This window comes from Cetorhinus maximus, unplaced genomic scaffold, assembly GCF_964194155.1.
Source record: "Cetorhinus maximus unplaced genomic scaffold, sCetMax3.hap1.1 HAP1_SCAFFOLD_1002, whole genome shotgun sequence".
NCBI classification, from domain to species: Eukaryota; Metazoa; Chordata; class Chondrichthyes; order Lamniformes; family Cetorhinidae; genus Cetorhinus; species Cetorhinus maximus.
Window position 1 is genome coordinate 62,376 of NW_027596944.1, and position 20,768 is coordinate 83,143.

The 20,768-nt window shown below is 41.3% G+C and overlaps 1 protein-coding gene across 1 annotated transcript in view; it reads left to right on the top strand.

The window, feature by feature from the left end:
* The window catches only part of LOC144675551 (LON peptidase N-terminal domain and RING finger protein 3-like), a 39,871-nt gene extending 19,334 nt beyond the window's left edge, over nucleotides 1–20,537 (top strand). The window contains exons 7-12 of the mRNA XM_078536226.1: nucleotides 6,184–6,298; nucleotides 7,036–7,157; nucleotides 8,490–8,648; nucleotides 12,093–12,255; nucleotides 13,919–14,068; nucleotides 15,191–20,537. Coding sequence (XP_078392352.1) covers nucleotides 6,184–6,298; nucleotides 7,036–7,157; nucleotides 8,490–8,648; nucleotides 12,093–12,255; nucleotides 13,919–14,068; nucleotides 15,191–15,349 — 868 coding nt within the window. The 3' untranslated portion in view covers nucleotides 15,350–20,537. The remainder of the gene's footprint in view (nucleotides 1–6,183; nucleotides 6,299–7,035; nucleotides 7,158–8,489; nucleotides 8,649–12,092; nucleotides 12,256–13,918; nucleotides 14,069–15,190) is intronic.
* The last annotated feature ends 231 nt before the right edge of the window (nucleotides 20,538–20,768 follow it).

Genomic DNA, 20,768 nt, shown 5'->3' on the forward strand with positions numbered 1-20,768 from the left:
TCACCATTATAATGCAGAAAAATGGCCAAGTCAATTTGCGCACAGCAAGCTCCCTTAAACAGGTGACCAGATCATCCATTTTAAATGTTTGAGGGATGAATATTAGCTAGGGCACCAGGAGAACTGCCCTCCTCTTCATCAAATTGAACCATGAAGTCTTTTACCTCCATCTGAGAGGTTAACATGTCTCGTCCACTAGCACCTGTGACAGTGTAGGACTCACTCAGTACAGCAGTGAAGTGTCATTCTAGATTATGTGCTCAAGTTCTGGAGGGGATCTTGAAGCCACAACTTTGTGACTCAGAGATGAGAGTACTACCACTGAACCAAGGCTAAGTAAGAACATCTGGTACATTCACATCAAATTTCTTTGCTGTTTTAATAGAGGGTATTATCCCCCACTACTACTACTTACTACAGAAGAATTTTATGCAAACCCTTGCTCTCTCTCACTTGGATATCAAAGATTCCATGGCACTATTTTAAAGAAGAGCAGAAAAGCTCTTTCCAGCTTCCTCATGTGCAATAATCCTTCAACCAATATCACAGATTATCTGGTCATTATAGCATTGTTGTTTTGTGGGAGCTTGCTATGCACAGATTGACTGCCACATTTCCTATCTTCCAATAGTGACTGCACTTTAAAACGTACTTAATTTTTTATAAAATGCCTTGGGACTTCCCAAGATTGTAAATGGGGGTGGGGGTGGGGCAGGGGGTGGTGTAAGTGGGCCTTATCTGTATGTGTGTACCCCTTAATGTCCATCACTATCTTTTACAGAGTTCACAATGCTTCTGTAAATTTTCAAATTGTCTGTGCATGCGTGCGCTGGGGGGAGAGGAACTTCACTGAGTTTTCTGTCACCTAGGATTATAGAGAACAAAAACAGAATTACCTGGAAAAACTCAGCAGGTCTGGCAGCATCGGTGGAGAAGAAAAGAGTCGACGTTTCGAGTCCTCACGACCCTTCAACAGAACAGTTCTCCACCGATGTTGCCAGACCTGCTGAGTTTTTCCTGGTAATTCTGTTTTTGTTTTGGATTTCCAGCATCCACAGTAGTTTTTTGTTTTTATATAGGATTATAGAGAGCTTGGGTGAAACCTGCATGAGTACATATAATAACATTTTAACAAATTACTTAAAAAAACACAAATTTTCATATTTTTAAATCATTTACGGGATGTGGCATCGCTGGCTGGGCCAGCATTTATTGCCTATCCCTAGTTGCCCTTGAGAAGGTGGCGGTGAGCTGCTGCCTTCTTGAGCCGCTGCAGTTCATGTGGTGTAGGTACATCCACAGCACTGTGAGGAAGGGAATTCCAGGATTTTGACCCAGCGACAGTGAAGGAACAGCGAGATATTTCCAAGTCAGGATGGTGCGTGTCTTAGAGGGGAACTTCCAGGTGGTGGTGTTCCCATCTATCTGCTGCCCTTGTCCTTCTAGATGGTAGTGTGGTAGTGGTCATGAGTTTGGAATGTGCTGTTGAAGGAACCTTAGTGAATTCCTGCACAGCATCTTGTAGATGGTACACACTGCTGCTACCGTGCGTCGGTGATGGAGGGAGTGAATGTTTGTGGATGTGGTGCCAATCAAGCGGGCTGCTTTGTCCTGGACTGTGTCAAGCTCCTTGAGTGCTGTGGGAGCTGCACTCATCCAGGCAAGTGGGGAGTATTCCATCACACTCCTGATTTGTGCCTTGTCGATGGTGAGTAGGCTTGGGGGAGTCAGAAGGTGAGTTATTCGTCACACGATTCCTAGCCTCTGACCTGCTTATGTAGCCACAGTATTTATATGGCTAGTCCAGTTCAGTTTCTGGTCAATGGTAGCCCCCAGGATGTTGATAGTGGTAGATTCAGTGATGGTAATGCCATTGAACATCAAGGGGCGATGGTTGGATTCTCTCTTGCTGGAGATGATCATTGCCTGACACTTGTGTGGCGCGAATGTTACTTGCCACTTGTCAGCCCAAGCTTGGATATTATCCAGGTCTTGCTGCATTTGGACATGGACTGTTTCAGTATCTGAGGAGTTGCTAATGGTGCTGAACATTGTGCAATCATCAGCAAACATCCCCACTTCTGACCTTATGATGGAAGGGAAGTCATTGATGAAGCAGCTGAAAATGGTTGGGCTGAGGACACTACCCTGAGAAACTCCTGTAGTGATGCCTTGGAGCTTAGATGACCGCCCTCCAACAACCACAACCTTCCTTTATGCTAGGTGTGACTCCAACCAGCGGAGAGATTTCCCCTGATTCCCATTGACTGCAGTTTTGCTGGGGCTCCTTGATGCCACACTCGGTCAAAAGCTGCCTTGATGTCAAGGGCAGTCACTCTCACCTCACCTCGGGAGTTCAGCTCTTTTGTCCATGTTTGAACCAAGGCTGTAATGAGGTCAGGAGCTGAGTGGCACTGGTGGAACCCAACCTGGGTGTCACTGAGCAGATTATTGCTAAGCAAGTGTCGCTTGATAGCACTGTTGTTGACCCCTTCCGTTACTTTACTGATGATTGAGAGTAGACTGAAGGGGCAGTAATTGGTTGGGTTGGATTTGTCCTGCTTTTTGTGTACAGGACATACCTGGGCAATTTTCCACATATATTTCCTATAATGTATGTTGATCTATAATCCACAAACTTTAATAATTATATACTGGATGGTACCTTGTTGCTTTATTGCTGTTTTGTTTTTGCTGGCGTCTGGGATGACGATAATGTTATAAGTTAAAATAGGGTCACGTTGAAAAATAGCTTGAGAAGGACTGACCTAAGGTTTTCAACAAACATGGGTCTTACTTGTAAACACTGTTGTAACTCATTGCCGCAAATGCCGTATCTACTTTTAGTATACTGCAAACCATATTGGAAGAGCTTCCTCATGTGGGATTATTTTAAACAGTCTCAGATTTGCTGATGACGTTGACCTTACAGCAACATCTAAAACAGATTTACAGAAGATAATGAATACATGGAGAGTAGAGAATTTGAATTCTATAGAATCATACAACACATAAGAGGGCCACTCGGCCCACCATTACTATTCCAGCTCTTTGCAAGAGTCATTAGTCCCACCACCCCCCTCCCCCACTCTTTTACATCGCCCTGAATTTTCTTCCCCCTCTCGTATTTATCGAATTCACTTTGAAAGTTGCTATTCAATCAGCTTCCAGCATCCTTTCATGTAGTGAATTCCAGATCATAACAAATAGCTGCATAAACTTTTTTTTCCTTCTTTTTCCATCTGTTTTTTTTCCAATCACTTTAAGTCTGTGTCCTCTGGTTACTGGCCCTCCTGCTAGTGCAGTGTCTCGCCATTGACCTTGTCAAAATCCTTCACAATTTTGAGCACCTCTATTAAATCTCCGCTTAACCTTCCCTGCTCGAAGGAGAACAATCCCAGCCTCTCTAATCTCTCCACATAACTGAAGACCCTCATCCTGAGTACCTTCTTGTCAAAAATAAGACCAAAGTCAATCAGTCAGTCATGAAATATTAGGAGGATGTACATATTACAGTTAGAGAGGATACAATTGAACAGGTGAAAACGTTTGTACATTCCCGTGAGTTAGTGTTAGAGAATTGGCGTTGTGAATAAGATGTGAAAAAGAGGACTGGATTTTCTTCTACTGACTTTGGAATATTGAACAGGATATGGAAGACTAGGGATCTTCTGCCTAAAAAACGAAGTTTATCATGTGCTGTTTATCCCCACGTTATTTTATGGACCTGAGAGCTGTAACGTGAGAAAGATTGACAAGTAAAAGATACGAACAGCAGAAATGATTTGTTTGAGAGGAATACTGTGAGAATCTAGGATGGAAAGAATAAAGAATGATATAACACTAGTATGGCTTGGTCAAAAGTAACCACTTCTACAGAAGATCCAAGAACAATGACTGCCATGGTTTGGGTAGGTTTGAAGAATGGAAGCACTTAGAATACTGCCCTGCATGTGAGAGGGGGCTGGAATAAGAAGCTGAGGTATGCCAAAGAAGCACTGCATAGGCAACATCAAGAGTGACTTGTCACAGAAAAGGATACAGGTGGCCTGTAGTGGCCTGCCTAGTTCAGAACCGAACTCATTTAATCCTATCATCACCGCTCAACTGACAGGTGGGGCTTTAGTCACTGTTGTAATACAGTGAAGTACTATACAGAAAGAAGTTAATTGAGAATCATAAGTTTCTGACCACCGTGATATTAATACTGTCATGAAGCTATTAACATATATAATATTATTGGAAAATATGTTTCTTTTAAAATAGAGGTTTAGACTGAGGGTGTGTCTTAATTGGATTAAAGCCAGCTAGTCTGGGTGTTTTGACATGTACTAGTTTTGAGATGTAAACAAAGAGGTGGAGTGCATTTGCATTCTTTGAATAAAGCCTTCAAGAAATGGGGTGAAAACTGACACCTATCTAGCAGATACAAAGCAATATGTTTATTTCACTAATAAAATTGGTATTATGAAAGGGGTTTTATTGTTAGGTTTAGTTCAGAGGTTATTGATACAATGAGAATTAACATTCAATGGGCAGTGGCAGGTATAACTTTAGCAGTTTTCGGGTGTGCAAAGCAGAGGCAATGTGAGATCAAAAGGCAGCTGTAAGCCTCCAACTGGCTCCACAGGAACCAAAGTGAAAAGAACCTCATTTTGAATTCATAAGGTGAAAATGCTTTGCCTGGTGTCTGGTTAAATTTATGGGTTGCTGTTGCCTTAATGGAGATTAGTTTGGGAATTTGTTAAAAGTTATGATCGTAGTAATTTGAAGCCATATATTTACCTGTGTAAATTAATAAAATGTTTCACTTAGTTTAATGGAAAGCCTCGAGAACTGGTGGTCTGATTCCTGAATTCAGAGTCGCATTTCAAACATAGCATTTAAAATTATAGGTTATGACAATTGTTTAACGTTTCCCTCTGGGATTTTTAAATAACTCCGCTTCACCAACTGCATCAGTCATAACAATACTATCAATTGTCTGTTAGTGGAAGAATAATCACTTTCTAATTTTAGTCTTACATTGACCTCTTTGTGGTGGTGATGTGTTACACTTTATTCAGGGAGCCCAAGTTACTGTGGCAACACACACATGCATGTTGTAGTCTGGAGCTATGGATAGAGATGGTAGAAACTCCAATATTCTTTCTATCACATTGACCCAGGAGTTTCTCCCATTTTTACTGCCTGCTATTGACATGTGTTGGAAGGATTTGCAGGTTGATATTCAACCTGTTTGGACATATTATGAATGCCCCTTCCTAGGCCATCAAGTCCTGGGGTGGGTCTTGAACCCAAAGCTTCTGGCTCAGAGGCAGGAATGTTATCCATTCCACCACAAAACCTCGTTGATCCCCTTTGTACACTAATAAATAGAGTTTACAATTAGAAGTCAAAATATGGTTCTGCCTCTGCAGGAACATATACATATCTATATAATCATTTAAAACTCCTGAGATAGCACATGCATCATACTTAGTTGCCATTGCGCCATCTATATTGGCTCAAGGTTAAACAGCAGCAAATCTGAATTGTAGAGTTAGGCAGTGTATGGATCAAAACCAATAATTCAGGTGCATTGCATAAGAGCTTATTGTTGTAAAACATCATTGAGTAAAATATAGACGTTATATAAGTGGCTTATGGTTCTTTTAAAATAGCATTTGGTGTTTAACAAGCAAAACTGTGTGATGCAGTGGGTTAGACAGTGAATTCTCATTTCTGAAACTTGAGCTCAGATCTAGCCAAGGTTATAGGGATGAACATCTCTGTTGCTGGCTGCAAGGGACCTATATAGAGTGGGTTTGAACAATGTCTATCAGGCAGGGGTTGAAAACTGGTTTTGCATTAATTGGCACACACACAGACACCACAGGATCTCTGCTGTAGGCAATGGTACAAAATTCAATGGTGCAGCAAAGAGTTTTCTCCTGATCTTGCAGCAGATTAGCAGGGAGCTTTGGTCCAAATCTAACTGTGCTTCGTCTCACCTGGGAATGCTCGATGCTGCCGCTGGGTGACGGAAATGAGAATTTTCCATTCTCTGAGCAATGACAATGCTCACCTTGTTTAGAATAAAAAAAGGTTTTGAATTTGTGGCAATGACACCATGATTTCTACCATTTACCTCTGTTGCAAGATGTTGTGGTCTGCTTTTTTTTTGTGTTTGTTTTCTTTAAGGCTGTACTACGAACCCATCACCACACCCTGCGGACACACTTTTTGTCTTAAATGTATTGAACGATGCATGGATCACAGTCCAAAATGCCCTCTTTGTAAAGAAGTCCTGCCTGAGGTAAGCCCATGTCATGTATCAGACCAACCACAGTGATCAGTGCTCATTCTGTTGTATGTTGTAGTCGTCTTTACATAGCTTATGGTCAAAACTATCTTAAAACAATTTACTAGAAAGATGCGAGAACTGAGGGATTCTAATTATCAGGAAAAGTTGAACAGCCTGGGGTCTCTTTTCACTAGAAAGGAGGGGTGATCTGATAGAGGTCTTTAAGATCACGAAAGAGTTTGATAGGGTAGATGTAAAAAAGACATTTCCACTTGCGTGAAAGCCAGAACTCAAGGCCATAAATATAACGTAGTCACTAATACATCCATTCGGGAATTCAGGAGAAACCTTTTTCACCCAGGGATTGGTTAGAATGTGGAACTTGCTTCCACAAGGAATAGCTAAGGCAAATAGTATAGATGCCTTTGAAAGGAAACCAGGTAAACACATTAAGGAGCAATAAAGGAATAGAAGGCTATGTTGATGGAGTTGGATTAAGAGGGGTGGGAGGAGGCTTGGGTGGAATATAAACACCGGTATAGACTTGTTGGGCTGAATGGCCTATCTTAGTGCTGTTAATACTTCATAAAAACTACCACAGGGAACAGTTGCATTCCGAATGGGGTGCTGTATGTGATAAATCTCACTGCTACTATGGTTCTATCTGTGGATTAACATCAATTGTATACAATGTAATGGCTTCTCATCGTAAATAGAAATGCTGACACACTTGTTCGTCCTTTCTGCAGTATCAGGCACTGAGAAAGTACAACAGAACTGTTCTAATAGAAGAACTAATCGTGCATTACTTGCCGGAAGAACTTGCTGAAAGAAAAAGAGTGAATGACGAGGAGATGGCAGAATTGTCAAAGTAGGTCATTGGAAAGTTATGCCATTTTGGAATTCCATTACTAATGGCAAGAGAATTAATATCAATTTCTATTTAAAGAACTCTCTCCATCAGTATTTGTTTAGAAATCAAGTTATTAAAGAATTATTCTTGATGTTATTGTGCATTTGCTTTCACCAGTCTATTTATGTATACCTTTTCTGGATACTTTTATTCACTGCTTGCCAATGGTACAACCAGGGCTACTGGGTGGAGTAACCAAATGTTCAAAAAGATGAATTTATATACATAGTTCAAACGGCAAGTTTACTAAGGGCTGTATTTAACAGTGCGTTGATACTGCTTTGATGCAAAGCTGTTTGACTTTCTACCCATGCTAAAGAAAGACTTACATTGACATAGTGCCTTCAGGATGTCCCAAAGCACATTACAACCAATTAGTACTTCTGGGTGTATTCCATGTTGTAGTGTAGGAAATGTGGCAGCCATTTGCAGACTGCATGCTCTCATAAACAAAAATGTGATAGGGATAAGATGATCTATTTTTGGTGATGTTGATTAAGGAACAAATATTGGCCTGGATACTAGGGACAATGTCTCCCCATTCTTCTTTTAAATAGTGCCACATGATCTTTTATGTCCACCTGAGAGGGCAGACAATCGTTTCATCTGAAAAACGGCACCACTGAGAGTGCAGCACCCCTTCAGTACCGCACAAGTCAGCCTAGATTTCTGCACTCAAGTCTCTGGAGTGGGGCTTGAATGCACAGCCTTCTGACTCTGATGTGAGGTTGTTATCCACTGAGCCACAGTTGATACTACACATGTGTTGGACGGGGTTGGGGTTTGCGATTTCACTTCATAAAATTGATGCTAATGTTGCAGTAAGGGCCTAAGAATTGGGTGCAAAGCCCTATTGCCTAGGTAACCACAACAATCAGCCTACTGCCACTTTCACTGGACCCAAGTGCTCGGCACTCAAAGTACCTCCCGGATTGAAGTGGTAAGGCCCCCATCTAAAGTGCAAATTGGGGTTGCGTGATGTACGGAAAAGATGGTGAGGTAAACTATTAATGTCACAAACTCAGTGTAAGTACAACATCATATAGTTAGAATGGGGGTCTCAATGATGTAAGAATGGATCAGATTAATTCCATTTGGAAAATTATTTAATAGGATCGATATTATTGTGAAATGACATGGTTGGATTCTTTAATACAAGGAGCAAAGATATTTTTATGTTGAGCTGAGCAATCTATATATTTTTATTTGTGCTAAAATGTAACCAATATAAACGTGTGATGTACTTTTCTATTAAGTCATTAATTCTAGAACATATTTGTTTTTCTCCAGTCTCAACAAAGCTGTGCCAATATTCATCTGCACTATGGCGTACCCCACTGTACCATGCCCACTGCACATCTTTGAACCTCGTTATCGCTTAATGATCCGGAGATGCATGGAGACTGGCAACAAGCAGTTTGGAATGTGCTTAAGTGATCCGGTTAAAGGGTGAGTGGCAACAACAATTTTCATTTATATAGTCCTTTTAACATAGTAAAATTCTCCAAGGTATTCCACAGGATTGTTATCAACCAAAATGTGACAGCAAGCCACATAAGGGGTAGGAGGAATGTGGAGTTGAGGCCACAATCAGATCAGCCATGATCGTATTGAATGGCTAAGCAGACTCGAGGGGCCAAATGGCCTACTGCTGTTCCTAATGCAAATGTTTGTATAAGATACTAAGGCAGATAACAAAAAGTTTGGTCAAAGGTAAGGTTTAAAGAACATAATAAATGGGAACTAAGAATTAGAGAGGTTTAGGGATGGAATTTCAGAGCTTAGGCTTGAGGGAGCTGAAACCATTGCCGCCAATGGTGAAGTGATTAAAATCAGGGAAATTGGCAAGACGTTAGAATTGGCAGAGCACAGAGATCTCAGAGGGGTGTAGGGTTGGAGGAGATCACAAAGATAAGGAAGAGTGAGGCCACGGAAGGACTTGAAAACTAGAATTTATCTCGATAGTATATAGCACAGAAGAAGTTCATTCTGCCCATTGTGCCTATGTCAGCTCCCTGAAAGAGCTATCTAGTTAGACCCACCACTCTGTCATTTCCTATTTTTGTTACTCTTCAAGTATTTATCCAATCCTCTTTTGAAAATTCATATTGAACATGCTTCCAGTGTCCTTATGGACAGTGGATTCTAAATAAACATAATGTGCTGCATTTAAAGAAAGAAATAAAAAAAGATTCTCATCTATCCTCTGCTACTTTTCCTCAAATTTGTGTTGTCTCATTACTGATCCATCTGCCCACAGAAACATTTTCTCCTCACGTACTCTTGCCGAAATTCCTCATGTTGCTTGTGAACAAGTTCACAAAACCAACCTTATTAAAATGACTTAAAAAAGCGTTTTAAATCTGGAACCAAAGCAGCAATACAAGGCAGGTTGGTTAGCCCCGGTAGAGAGAAAAGGCCATTGTTATCATGTTACTGTACCCAAGGGCATATACCTGGCTGTCTTCTAGAGGGTTACCAACTGATTTGCTGTGTTATTTGCAACAGCTTCTGTTTTATTATTTCTTGTTACGATCAGCCTTGAATGAGTATTTTAAAGTACCAGAGGTATGGGGGAAAACTCAAACTAAATCAAGGGAAAGAGCTTAATTGACTTAAAGAAGTGGTAATGGAGGAACGAATGAGCCTGAAGATTGTTGATTCAGATTCAGATTCAGGCCTTGATGGTTTGCAACACAGGGTTACTAAAAACAGTAGATGAGGAAATTACAGGTGCTCTAGTCTTGATATTCTAAAATTATCTTCATTTAAATATTGTCTGCGTGGATGAGGAAAATGTCAATGCCTCTCCATTATTTAAGAGGGGTGAGAAAGAGAAGCCAGGAAACTATAGACCTTTAGCCTGACATCTGTTCTGGGAAAGTTACTGGAATCTATTATTAGGGACAGAGTGACTGAGCACTTGGAAAAATATGAACTGAGCAGACAGAGTCAGGCTCAAGGGGCTGAATGCCCTTCTCCTGTTTTGATTTTCCTATGTTTCAGAGCTGGTCCTTTTAGAATAGGATGTAATGTGCTTCTGGTTTCAACTATTTTTCTCTTCAAGATAAATGTCTAAATAACTTGTGGGGAATGAGGTGTAATTGCTCCTGTTGATTACTTGAGTGAGAAAGGTACCCTGTTGGGGGCTATAGTTAATACTGAGGAAGACGACAACAAATACAAGAAGACATTAATAAACTTGCAGAGTGGGTACAAAATTTGAAAATGAATTTCAATGCGGATATAAATGCATTTTAATAGGAAGAATAAAGAAGCCATGTACCCCGTGGAGAATAAGAGTCTAAATGGGGCAAAGGAGCAATGAGATCTCAGGGTACAGAGCATAATGAACTGAAAGTAGTGATGTGGTTTGTGGCTTTATTCTCTAGAAAAGGGAATACTGAGAGGCAATCTAATGGAGTCCTTTTAAGATTATGAAAGATTTCCGACTTGCGGGGGTGTCCAAATGTAGATGCCATAAATGTAAGATAAATCCAATAGGGAATTCAGGAGAACCTTCTTTACCCAAAGAGTGGTAAAAATGTGGAACTCACTACCACAGGGAATAGTTGAGGTGAAGAGCATGGAATCATTTATGGGGAAATTAGGTAAACATATATTAAGGAGAAAGGAAGAGAAAGTTAGGCCGACAGGGTTAAATAAAAAGGGGTGAGAGGAGGCTTGTGTGAAATATAAACACTCGCATAGACCACGTGGGCCGAATGGACTATTTCTGTGCTGTATAATCTATGTAAATCTGTCAGTACGTCAGGAAGTCCTGTTCTACATTCATGTTGACTTTTCTGCAAAAGTAATTAAGGGAAGGAATTTAATCTCCTTGCTGATTAACTCTGTTTATGACTTGGATATAATTGGCCACACATATAATGTTTCCAGTTCAGGAATATTGGAAGTGACTCTGCAGTTTGTTTTGTGCTGCTATCTCTCCCATTAGATATGTATAGCTCTGAAGTGGAAATTCACAGTTGACATTCCTTGGCTGTTTGACATATTGAGCCAATGTGAAAACTTTGCAAGTCTCTCTTAAAGTCCTCTTAAGTTAACATAATGCAATGGGCATGGTAGCCAAGTACTTCCATTGCTTGTTCAGCAACAGAGGTTATGAGTTCAAATCCTACCATGCCAAATTGCTGAAATGGAATTCAGTAACAATTTCTAGGCTAGCACCTGAAAATAAAAGCGAATGAATTGTCATAAAAATCCAACTGGTTCATCAGTGTCCTTCAGGAACAGGAATGTTTGACTCCAGTCCCACATTATGTGCTCGGCCCTTGAGAACAACAAGGGTGTACAATAAGTATTAGCTGGCTAGGCTTACATGCATCTTAAGAACGAATACATAAAAACTAGCCGTGCATTTTTTTAAATTTGGAACCTCTTTTCTGCATGTTCAATGTATAGATTATTGAAAGACAGATCTTGCATTCATATTGTGTTGTTGGCCGCTTCAGCACATTCCAAAGCGCTTTACAGCTGATGAAGTACTTTTGAAGTGTTGTATATGTTGTAAAGTAGGAAGCGTGATGACCGATTGAAGTACAGCAAACTCCCACAAATAGCACTTAGACGATGACCAGATCATCTGCTCTTCGAAATAGTGCCATGAGATCAAACACAGGAGAAGAGAGATGTGGCCTCGGTCTAATATCTCATCTGAAAGACAGCTCCTCCAAAGGTGCAGCATACCCTCAGCACTGCACTGGACTTGTCAGCCTGGACCATATGCTGAAGTCTCTGGAGTGAGAATTGGGTGCACAGAGTCCTGACTCAGATGGGAAAGTACTACCTGTTGAGCTACTATAAAGCCACTTAGAACTCTTTGTAGTTGGTAGAGATATATTATAACTGTGTTCACTTTATCCTCTGTAGCTTTGCTGATTATGGCTGTATGCTGGAGGTCAGAAGTGTCGAGTTGTTTTCAGATGGTCGTTCAGTCGTAGACACCATCGGCAGGAGAAGGTTTAAGGTGTTACGACACAGTGAAAAGGATGGCTACAGTACAGCAGATATTGAATACCTTGAAGATAAAAAGGTGATGCTTTATCAAGATACCATGTGTGAACTCTAACCCATCATTATACTTTGACAATTGTGCAACTGTTGTTAATGGAGTAAATGACTGATAACAAAGATAAGAGCCCATGGGATCCAAGGCAATTTGGCAAATTGGATCCAGAATTGGCCGAGTGGCAGGAAGGGGTGTTTTTGTACTGGATGCCTGTGTCCAGTGGGGTTCCACAGGATCAGTGTTGGGCCCCTTGCTGTTTGTGGTATATATAAACGATTTAGACTTGAATGTAGGAGGGTTGATCAGTAAGTTCAAGGACGACACGAAAATTGGTGGGGTGGTAAATGGTGAGGAGGATAGCCTTAGATTACTGGGGGATATAGGCGGGCTGGTCAGATGAGCTGATCAGTGGCAAATGGAATTTAATCCGGATAAGTGTGAGGTGATGTACTTGGGCAGGACAAATAAGGCACGGGAATACATGAAGAATGGTAGGACCCTGGGAAGTACCGAGGATCAGAGGGACCTTGGTGTGCATGTCCACCGGTCCCTTAAGGTAGCGGGACAGGTAGATAAGGTGGTTAAGAAGGCATATGGGATACTTGCCTTTATTAGCCAAGGCATAAAATATAAGAGCAGGGAGGTTATGCTGGAACTGTATAAAACGCTGGTTAAGCCACAGCTAGAGTATTGTGTGCAATTTTGGAATCCACATTATAGGAAGGATGTGATTGCACTAGAGAGAGTGCAGAGGAGATTTACCAGGATGTTGCCTGGGCTGGAGAGTTTTAGTTATGAGGAGAGATTGGATAGACTGGGGTTATTTTCCCTGGAGCAGAGGAGATTGAGGGGGGACATGATTGAGGTGTATAAAAGTTTGAGGGGCATAGATAGGGTAGACAGGAAGGAACTTTTCCCCTTTTGTGGAGGGATCAATAATCAGGGGGCATAGATTTAAGGTAAGAGGCAGGAGGTTTCGAGGAGATGTGAGGAAGAATTTTTTCATCCAGAGGGTGGTGGGAATCTGGAACTCACTGCCTGAAAGGGTGATAGAGGCAGAAATCCTCATAACATTTAAGAAGTATTTGGATGTGCACTTGTGATGTCATGGCATACAAGGCTATAGACCTAGTGCTGGAAAATGGGATTAGAGTAGTTAGGTACTTGTTTGACCGGCACAGACTCAATGGGCTGAAGGGCCTTTTTCTGTGCTGTAGACCTCTATGTGAAGGACCAGTTTTAGAATGAATGATAATATTAACTGATCGAATCATACAGTGCCGAAGGAGCCTATTTGGCCCCTTGTGCTCATACTGGCTCTTTAAGAGAGCTATCCAGTTAGTCCCACTGTCCTGCCCTTCTCCACAGCCTGGCAAAACTTTGCTTTTCAAGTCTCTATCCAATTCTCTTTTGACAGTTACTGCTGAATCTGCTTCCACCATTTCTGCCTTTCAGAAAGTACATTCCAGATCATCACCATCGCATTGCGTGGAAAAAATTCTCCTCACCTCCCCTCTGGACCTTTTGCCAATTGTCTTAAAATACGAGCAAGACATTAATTAGAGAGAGGTGGAGGTGGTGGAAGTACATCCATAGTTACATGCCATTTGTTGGATCATTGGTCAGGGGATTTCTCCAATGTGTACACTAAATCTTCTGCAATCTCTTGAACTTTCTGACAAAACAGGTAGAGGGAGAGGACTATGCTGAACTTGTTCGTCTACATAACTTGGTTTATGACCAGGCATACATGTGGTTCAGCTCACTCAAGCAAATATTGAAGACTCGAATCCTGAGCCACTTTGGACCAATGCCAAGGAAGGATACAGATATACAGGTGCGTGAGCTCATGGCTGTACATGTACCAGAGTTGCTTTTAGAAATGATTTTTAAAAAGCAGACATCCAGTACAAGCCTTTCGAATAGCAGTTTACAAAGTGTTTACAGCACAGAAAGAGGTCGTTTGGATGGTTGGTATTGATGCTGCACATGAGCATCTCTTCCCACCGCTCTTCAGCTAACCTCATGGGCATCACCTTCTAATCTTTTCTCCCTCATTTGCTTTTCTATCTTCCCCAGAAATGCTTCTCTGCTATTCACCTCACTCATCCTTGTGGAAGCAAACTTCACATTTTAACCACTTTCTGGGTAAAGAATCTTCTCCTGAATTCTCCATAAGGTTTATTAGTGACGACCTTGTATGAATGGCCCCTAGATTTGGCTTACTCCACACTAGTGGAAACACCGTGTCTATATCCAACCTTATTGAACTCCTTCATAATTTTAAAGATCTTCACAACATCTCAGGAGATCACCTCTCAACCTTCTCTTCTGGTCAAAAGAGTCCTATCCTGTTCTAAGATTTAAATAATACAGCCCTATGATTTTTCTCCTTGATGGCTTGAAGAAGTGTCCTGGAGATTAATTTTTAATTCCTGGAGACTCCAGGGCAATCCTGGAGACTCCAGGGCAATCCTGGAGACTCCAGGGCAATCCTGGAGACTCCAGGGCAATCCTGGAGACTCCAGGGCAATCCTGGAGACTCCAGGGCAATCCTGGAGACTCCAGGGCAATCCTGGAGACTCCAGGGCAATCCTGGAGACTCCAGGGCAATCCTGGAGGGTTGGCAACTCAAGGCTAGACTTTCAGCTCTCCGTGCATCCTTTCCACTGAGGAGAGGCAGAAACGCAATGGTTTTATGCATTTGAAAAAAGGCTTTGGCTTTCTCAGCAACATAAGACCCATCACATTTCTGCCTCCCTTCAGTTCCGAAGAAGAGTCATTTTGGACTCAAAACATTAACTCTGTTTCTCTCTCTCTCTCTCTCCACAAATGCTGCCTGGCCTGCTGAGTTTTTCCAGCACTTTTCTGTTTTTCTTTCAGATCTCCAGCAACCGCCGCTTTTATTCCTTTCCGCTGATCTTTGCTTTGTGTTTTCCTTTGCCCCCCCCCAACCCAGGCAAGTCCGAACGGCCCAGGCTGGTGTTGGTGGCTGCTGGCTGTGCTCCCACTGGAAAGTCGGGCTCAACTTCCGTTTCTCGCGATGACATCGCTTCAAGAACGCTTGAATGGCATTCGGCGTGTGTTATTATTCATGTCGCGCAGCTGCCCACGGTGACTGACTGCCTGGTTTGAGTCTCAGCTCGCTTGTGTGCTGTGGGAGGAACTCTTGTTGCCGCCGCACAAGTGACGTTTTTCTACATTCATGTCTTATTGAAGTAGCCCGATGAAAGGAATCTCATCTAGTGAAGGATGTGCATAGTCAGGATGAGTGTTACTGATAATATAATCAATTGACGGCATTTAGTGTTAAAATCTCAGTACATTTTTGTGACTATTTTTACAGCCTGAATCCCAAAATATCTTATTTTGAGAATGTATATTTTTGTTAAGTCATATGTATATTTATGGAGCAACAGAAGTTTTTAAATTATTTATGCTTTCTTATCTACTTAGAATTCAGTCTGTGGTCAAGCTAAAATATCCGCAAGGAAAATACAAACTACAAAGTAGTTTGAAACAATGACATTTTGTCCTAAAGGACATGATGAAGGGAATGTATTATTTATGTCTGGAAAACAAATATGCTGGGTGGTACAAATTTGCATGCCACTTCTTTTCTGAGTGAATCTTAAAGCTTTTACATTTCCCTCAAACATATACTGCAAGTAATATTTTCTTGTTACTCTTTTTAAAATGCAAGACCAAACTTCTCTCCCCCACCCCTTCCGCTCTCCATTCCCTGGCTTATGAACTAACTGAAACCAAGAAAGCAGTTGGGCAACTGATTGACCAGTGCCCGACAACAGTTTGATGAACTAGCTGAAAGAAAGCATGCAAGAGAAGGCAGGGTTGACAATCCCTTTGATTTTCCTATTGTCTCGCGCCCAACCACCCCCCTCCACTCCACTCCACTCCACTCCGTTGGCCTGCATTTAGTGCCTCCCTGCAGTGACACAACTGAGATCAGGGACTTAAACTCTCTCCCACTGCAGCTTAGTGCTCTGACCCATTGTGCCACTCTGCCACCCACACTTTTTTCTCAAGTTAAGATGGACTTAAAACATGATGTTACGTAGCATTTATAGTCATAAGAGACACCTTGTCTTCCATGGACACCATTGCGTCCAGCACAAATTAAATACAAGAACGGACCACTTAGCCTGGGGACGTTTGGGTTTTTTTTTACTTGAAAATATGTTTGCACTTCGTCGGATTTTGGATTCCCATTATATTATTAGTAACATTCAGTTTAACCAGAAAATTTGCACATTCTTTCTCATGTGTTCTCATAAAGCCAAAGTTAAATATATTTATTATCTTATTTTTGCAACAACCCATGTCACGTGCACACAGCATTCGGAGGTGTGCAATAATTTAACCTGCCTATACCGACAAAATCTGTCACATTCTGCGTGAAGTATTATATCATATATCTTAAGAAAAACATTGGACTTAATATACTAATGTAGATTAGGATAGGGTAGCAGAATTCTGCCTTTTAGTACTGTTTGGTTGAGAACTGTATGTTTTTAAACACTGTATTCGAATCATGTACTTTTGTTTAGATGTAGTGAGTGTGATTGTGCAATCGATTTTTGTCTAAACACAATCCTGACTAGTTGATGCCCCTAGCCTTAATAACTCTTGTTAATTGCATTTCTGACAGTTAGCACAACTGGACTATGTTAAGTGCATTTCAACTGACCCCACAATCTTTCATGCTTGAATGTAATATATTGCTTCAGTGTAACCACTCAGATAAAGCTGTGAAGTAATTTTAAAGGCCTACTTACCAACTAAAGCCTAGGGGGTTTGGCACTGGCTTAGCCGGGTTGTCTCACGATAGCCCGTGCTGTTTGCATTGAGTGGGTTCAGGTAACAGAGTTCTGATTAGAATCGAGTCCCAAATTATTTACATATGCGCTGTCTTCAGGTATCACTCAATCTGAAAATTTAAGAATTGTGAGGCACTGTTTTCTGACATCAGAAAGAGAGAACGTCCAGATTAGCAGTATGCTTTTTCCATCCCTGGGGTTTCATTGCAACGAATGGCACATTTTGATGTGGTGAGTTAACAGCGTTTGACAAATAAGTACAATTTACCAGACAATTTCAGTGAAACAACTGTGCCTCTTTCACCTATATTTCCATTTAAATTATTCACGCATATTACTAATGTATCAGTTTAGCCTGCACAGTCCAACATTCCCTCCCCCTCAAACAGCTTTCTTTATCACAAACTATCGCAGTCTGCTTTAACACAAGGTGAAAGTCCTGACCTTACCCATTATCATTATTGTCCTCTCCTTTGCAAATTGGCCTGCTGTGTCCTGAACTGGATAATGATGCAAATGAAGAACTGATTTCAATATCTAAATTTCCATTAATTGACACTGCAGATGGAACTAGAATTTTGTTTAGCCACTTGTTCAGCTGAATTAGGTGAACACCCATTTTGGTGCATTATACCATGTATATATTTACAGGGGAAGCTCACAAGAAAGAGAGCACATGAGAGATGGACCTGGCCAAAGTAGGTGCGTACATGCAGTGTGTTACAAACTAGTGTAAAGCAACTTCAATTTCACAAGTTAGATGCAGATGATGGAGTCCATTTGAACCCATCTTAAGACACCCATCCAAGATGAAGAAAACATTACATTGTTCCATGGCACCAGGAACGTAGGGACAGAAGTGGGGATTCAGCTTGAGCCTGTTTACTATGATGAGGTCATAACCTGACCTGTATAGGAACATAGGATTTAGGAGCAGGATTAGGCCTTTCGGCCCATTGAGCCTGCTCCACCATTCAGTAAGATCATGCTGATATGGTTGTGGTCACTTTCCTTAATCCTTGACCCCCTTGTCTAACAAGTCTATGTAACTCAGCCTTGAGTAAGTTTAAAGACCTAGCCTCCACTGCCTTCTGGGGAAGAGAATCCCACACGCTAAAGACCCTCTGAGAGAGAGAGAGAGAGAATTTCTCCTCACCTCTGTTTTCAAAGGGAGACCTTATCATTCTTAAACTATGTCCCCAAGTTAAAGTTTCCCCCACAACAGGAAACAGCCTCCCCGGTGTCCACTCTATCCAGTCCCCTCAAGATCTTAGCTGTTTCAATAGGTATCGTAACTCCATCCGCCTGCCTTGGTTCTGTAACCCTTAATTCTCTTGCCCAACAAATACCTGTCAATCTCAGTCTTGACATTTTCCGTTAACCCTAGCTTTGTGAGGGAAAATAGTTCCAGATCTCCACTACTGCTGGTGTGAAGAAGTGCTTCCAGACATCACCCCGAAATGGCTCAGCCCTAATTTTAACCAGAATGCCCCCTTGTTTTGGACTCTGCCACCAGAGGAAGCAGTTTCTCTATCAATTCCTTTTATCATTTTAAACACCTCAATTAAATCACCCTTAATCTTCTATATTCAAGGAAATACAAGATCAGTCTATGCAACCTGTCCACATAACTTAACCCTTTTATCCCAGATATCACCTGTTCCTTGTGTGGTAGTGTCGCTTTGACAATGCTACCAAGAAGATCATTCCTGTGGTGATTTCTTATGCATGAAGAAATCCTTTGTGTCCCAAATGGTCTTTTCACTAGTTTTAGCCCATGGTCTCTTGTTCTAGTTTTTGTGCTCACACAATTAACCATATTTAAAACAACTTGCATTTATATAGCACTTTTAATATAGTTAAACATCCCAAAGTGCTTCACAGGAACATTACCAAAGTTTAACACCAACTCACATAAGGAGATATTTAGGACATTGCTTGGCCAAAGAGGTAGGTTTTAAGGAGCTTATTCAAGGAGGATAGAGAGGTAGAAATGCGGAGAGGTTTTGGGGGGGCATTCCAGGGCTTAAGATCTAAATGGTAACACCTTGTTTCGTTTTATACGTTTTTTTTCTTCCACTCACCCTGTTTCAAGGCAAAAGGGCCCAGTTTCTCCAATCTATCTTTACATAGAACGTACTGTACAGAAACAGGTCATCCGGCTCAACTGCTCTGTGCTGATGTTTGTAATCTCTCCTCTCCGACGCTGGGAATTATCTCTCTGCGTTTTCTCTATATTGCCTCCATAGCTTAAGATGTCTGACTAGGGCATGTACAATTTTTTAGCCTGACTTCCTCTTGACTTACACCCAGCTACTCAAGCAGTGTAACCAAGCATTTGTCCTGGCTGTTGCTTCTCCATAGTAATTGTAAGCACTGAATTTTTGAATCCCCAAATCCCTTTCCAGTTCACCTCCTATGCCATCCACTGTGATGCCCATGTGTCTTGCAGTACAAAGTACCTTACACTCGTCTATATTGAATTTCATGAAACGATGTTACATTAAATAACTATTTGTGTATTTCAGTGCTGAAAAAATCTGAACTCCACGTTATTTTACTATTACTTTGAGCTTTTGCCCCCTCCTTCACCTCACCATCCATATAATTGATTCCTGCATATCCTACTTACGGAGATTAATATGAACTTGCTTTCATTTTTTCCTCTTTCTCACATTATCTTCATTGCATTTGTTACTGCACTTCATTTTGTTTCAAAAACTCTCTCTCCTACTAGGCCGCGCACACAGAGGGAACAACTGGAGCTTTCCAGATTGACGTCAGTAAATTTACGTTGAGTAAGGGTACGAAGGGATATTGAAAGGTGGGTGAATGGAGATGAGGTGCAGATCAGCCATGAGCAAGGCAGGAGGGACCAAATGGCCTCCACCTCTTTCTAATTGCGCAGCGAGTGGTTGGGATCTGGAACGTCCTCACTTGAGAGTGTGGAGGAAGCAGATTCAATCACGGCTTTCAAGAGGGAATTGGGTAATTATCTGAAAAGAGAAAAAATGCAAGGCTAAAGGGGAGAAACAAGGGGGTGGGACTAGCTGAGTAGCTCTTATGGAGAGCCAGCATGGACATGACAGGTCGAATAGCCCCTTTCTGTGCTGTTGCCATTCAATGATTGTAACGTTCTTCTATTTTTCTACAGTTAGTAGCAAACCACAAGGGCAGATGCCTCCTGAATGTTCTGAGATTTAATGTATCTTCAATATTGCAGTCGCTTAAGTAATAAATGTAATTCCTGTGAAATTAACTGAAGATTTTGAGTGTCTTTGTGCCCATTGATGTTTCTTGGTGACTGGTCACTATTTTCCAGCTATGTTTGTGGTTTAATATTAATGGGACACTCGAGAAGCAAATACTTAAACAAACTAAGGTTTGGAAGTGCAATTAAAATGAAATGTTTGTGGTGAGTACAGTTAAGACAACCATGATGTTAAATAAAACCTTGCTTAACCTATAGTTTGTGGTCTTTATCCTGAATACAATTCTAAACACAATGCTCCAACATCAAGAGAAGAGTCTTGTGGAATATACCATTTGCTACACAGATGAGAATGATATTCTAACTTGTGCCTGATTATTAAAGTCTCTTTGAACAGTAGATGTTCCATCATTCTCCAGTGTGCACTCTGTTTACATATTACATGTTCTTTGACAGCATGTCCCAAGCTCAAAACCTCCATCATCCAG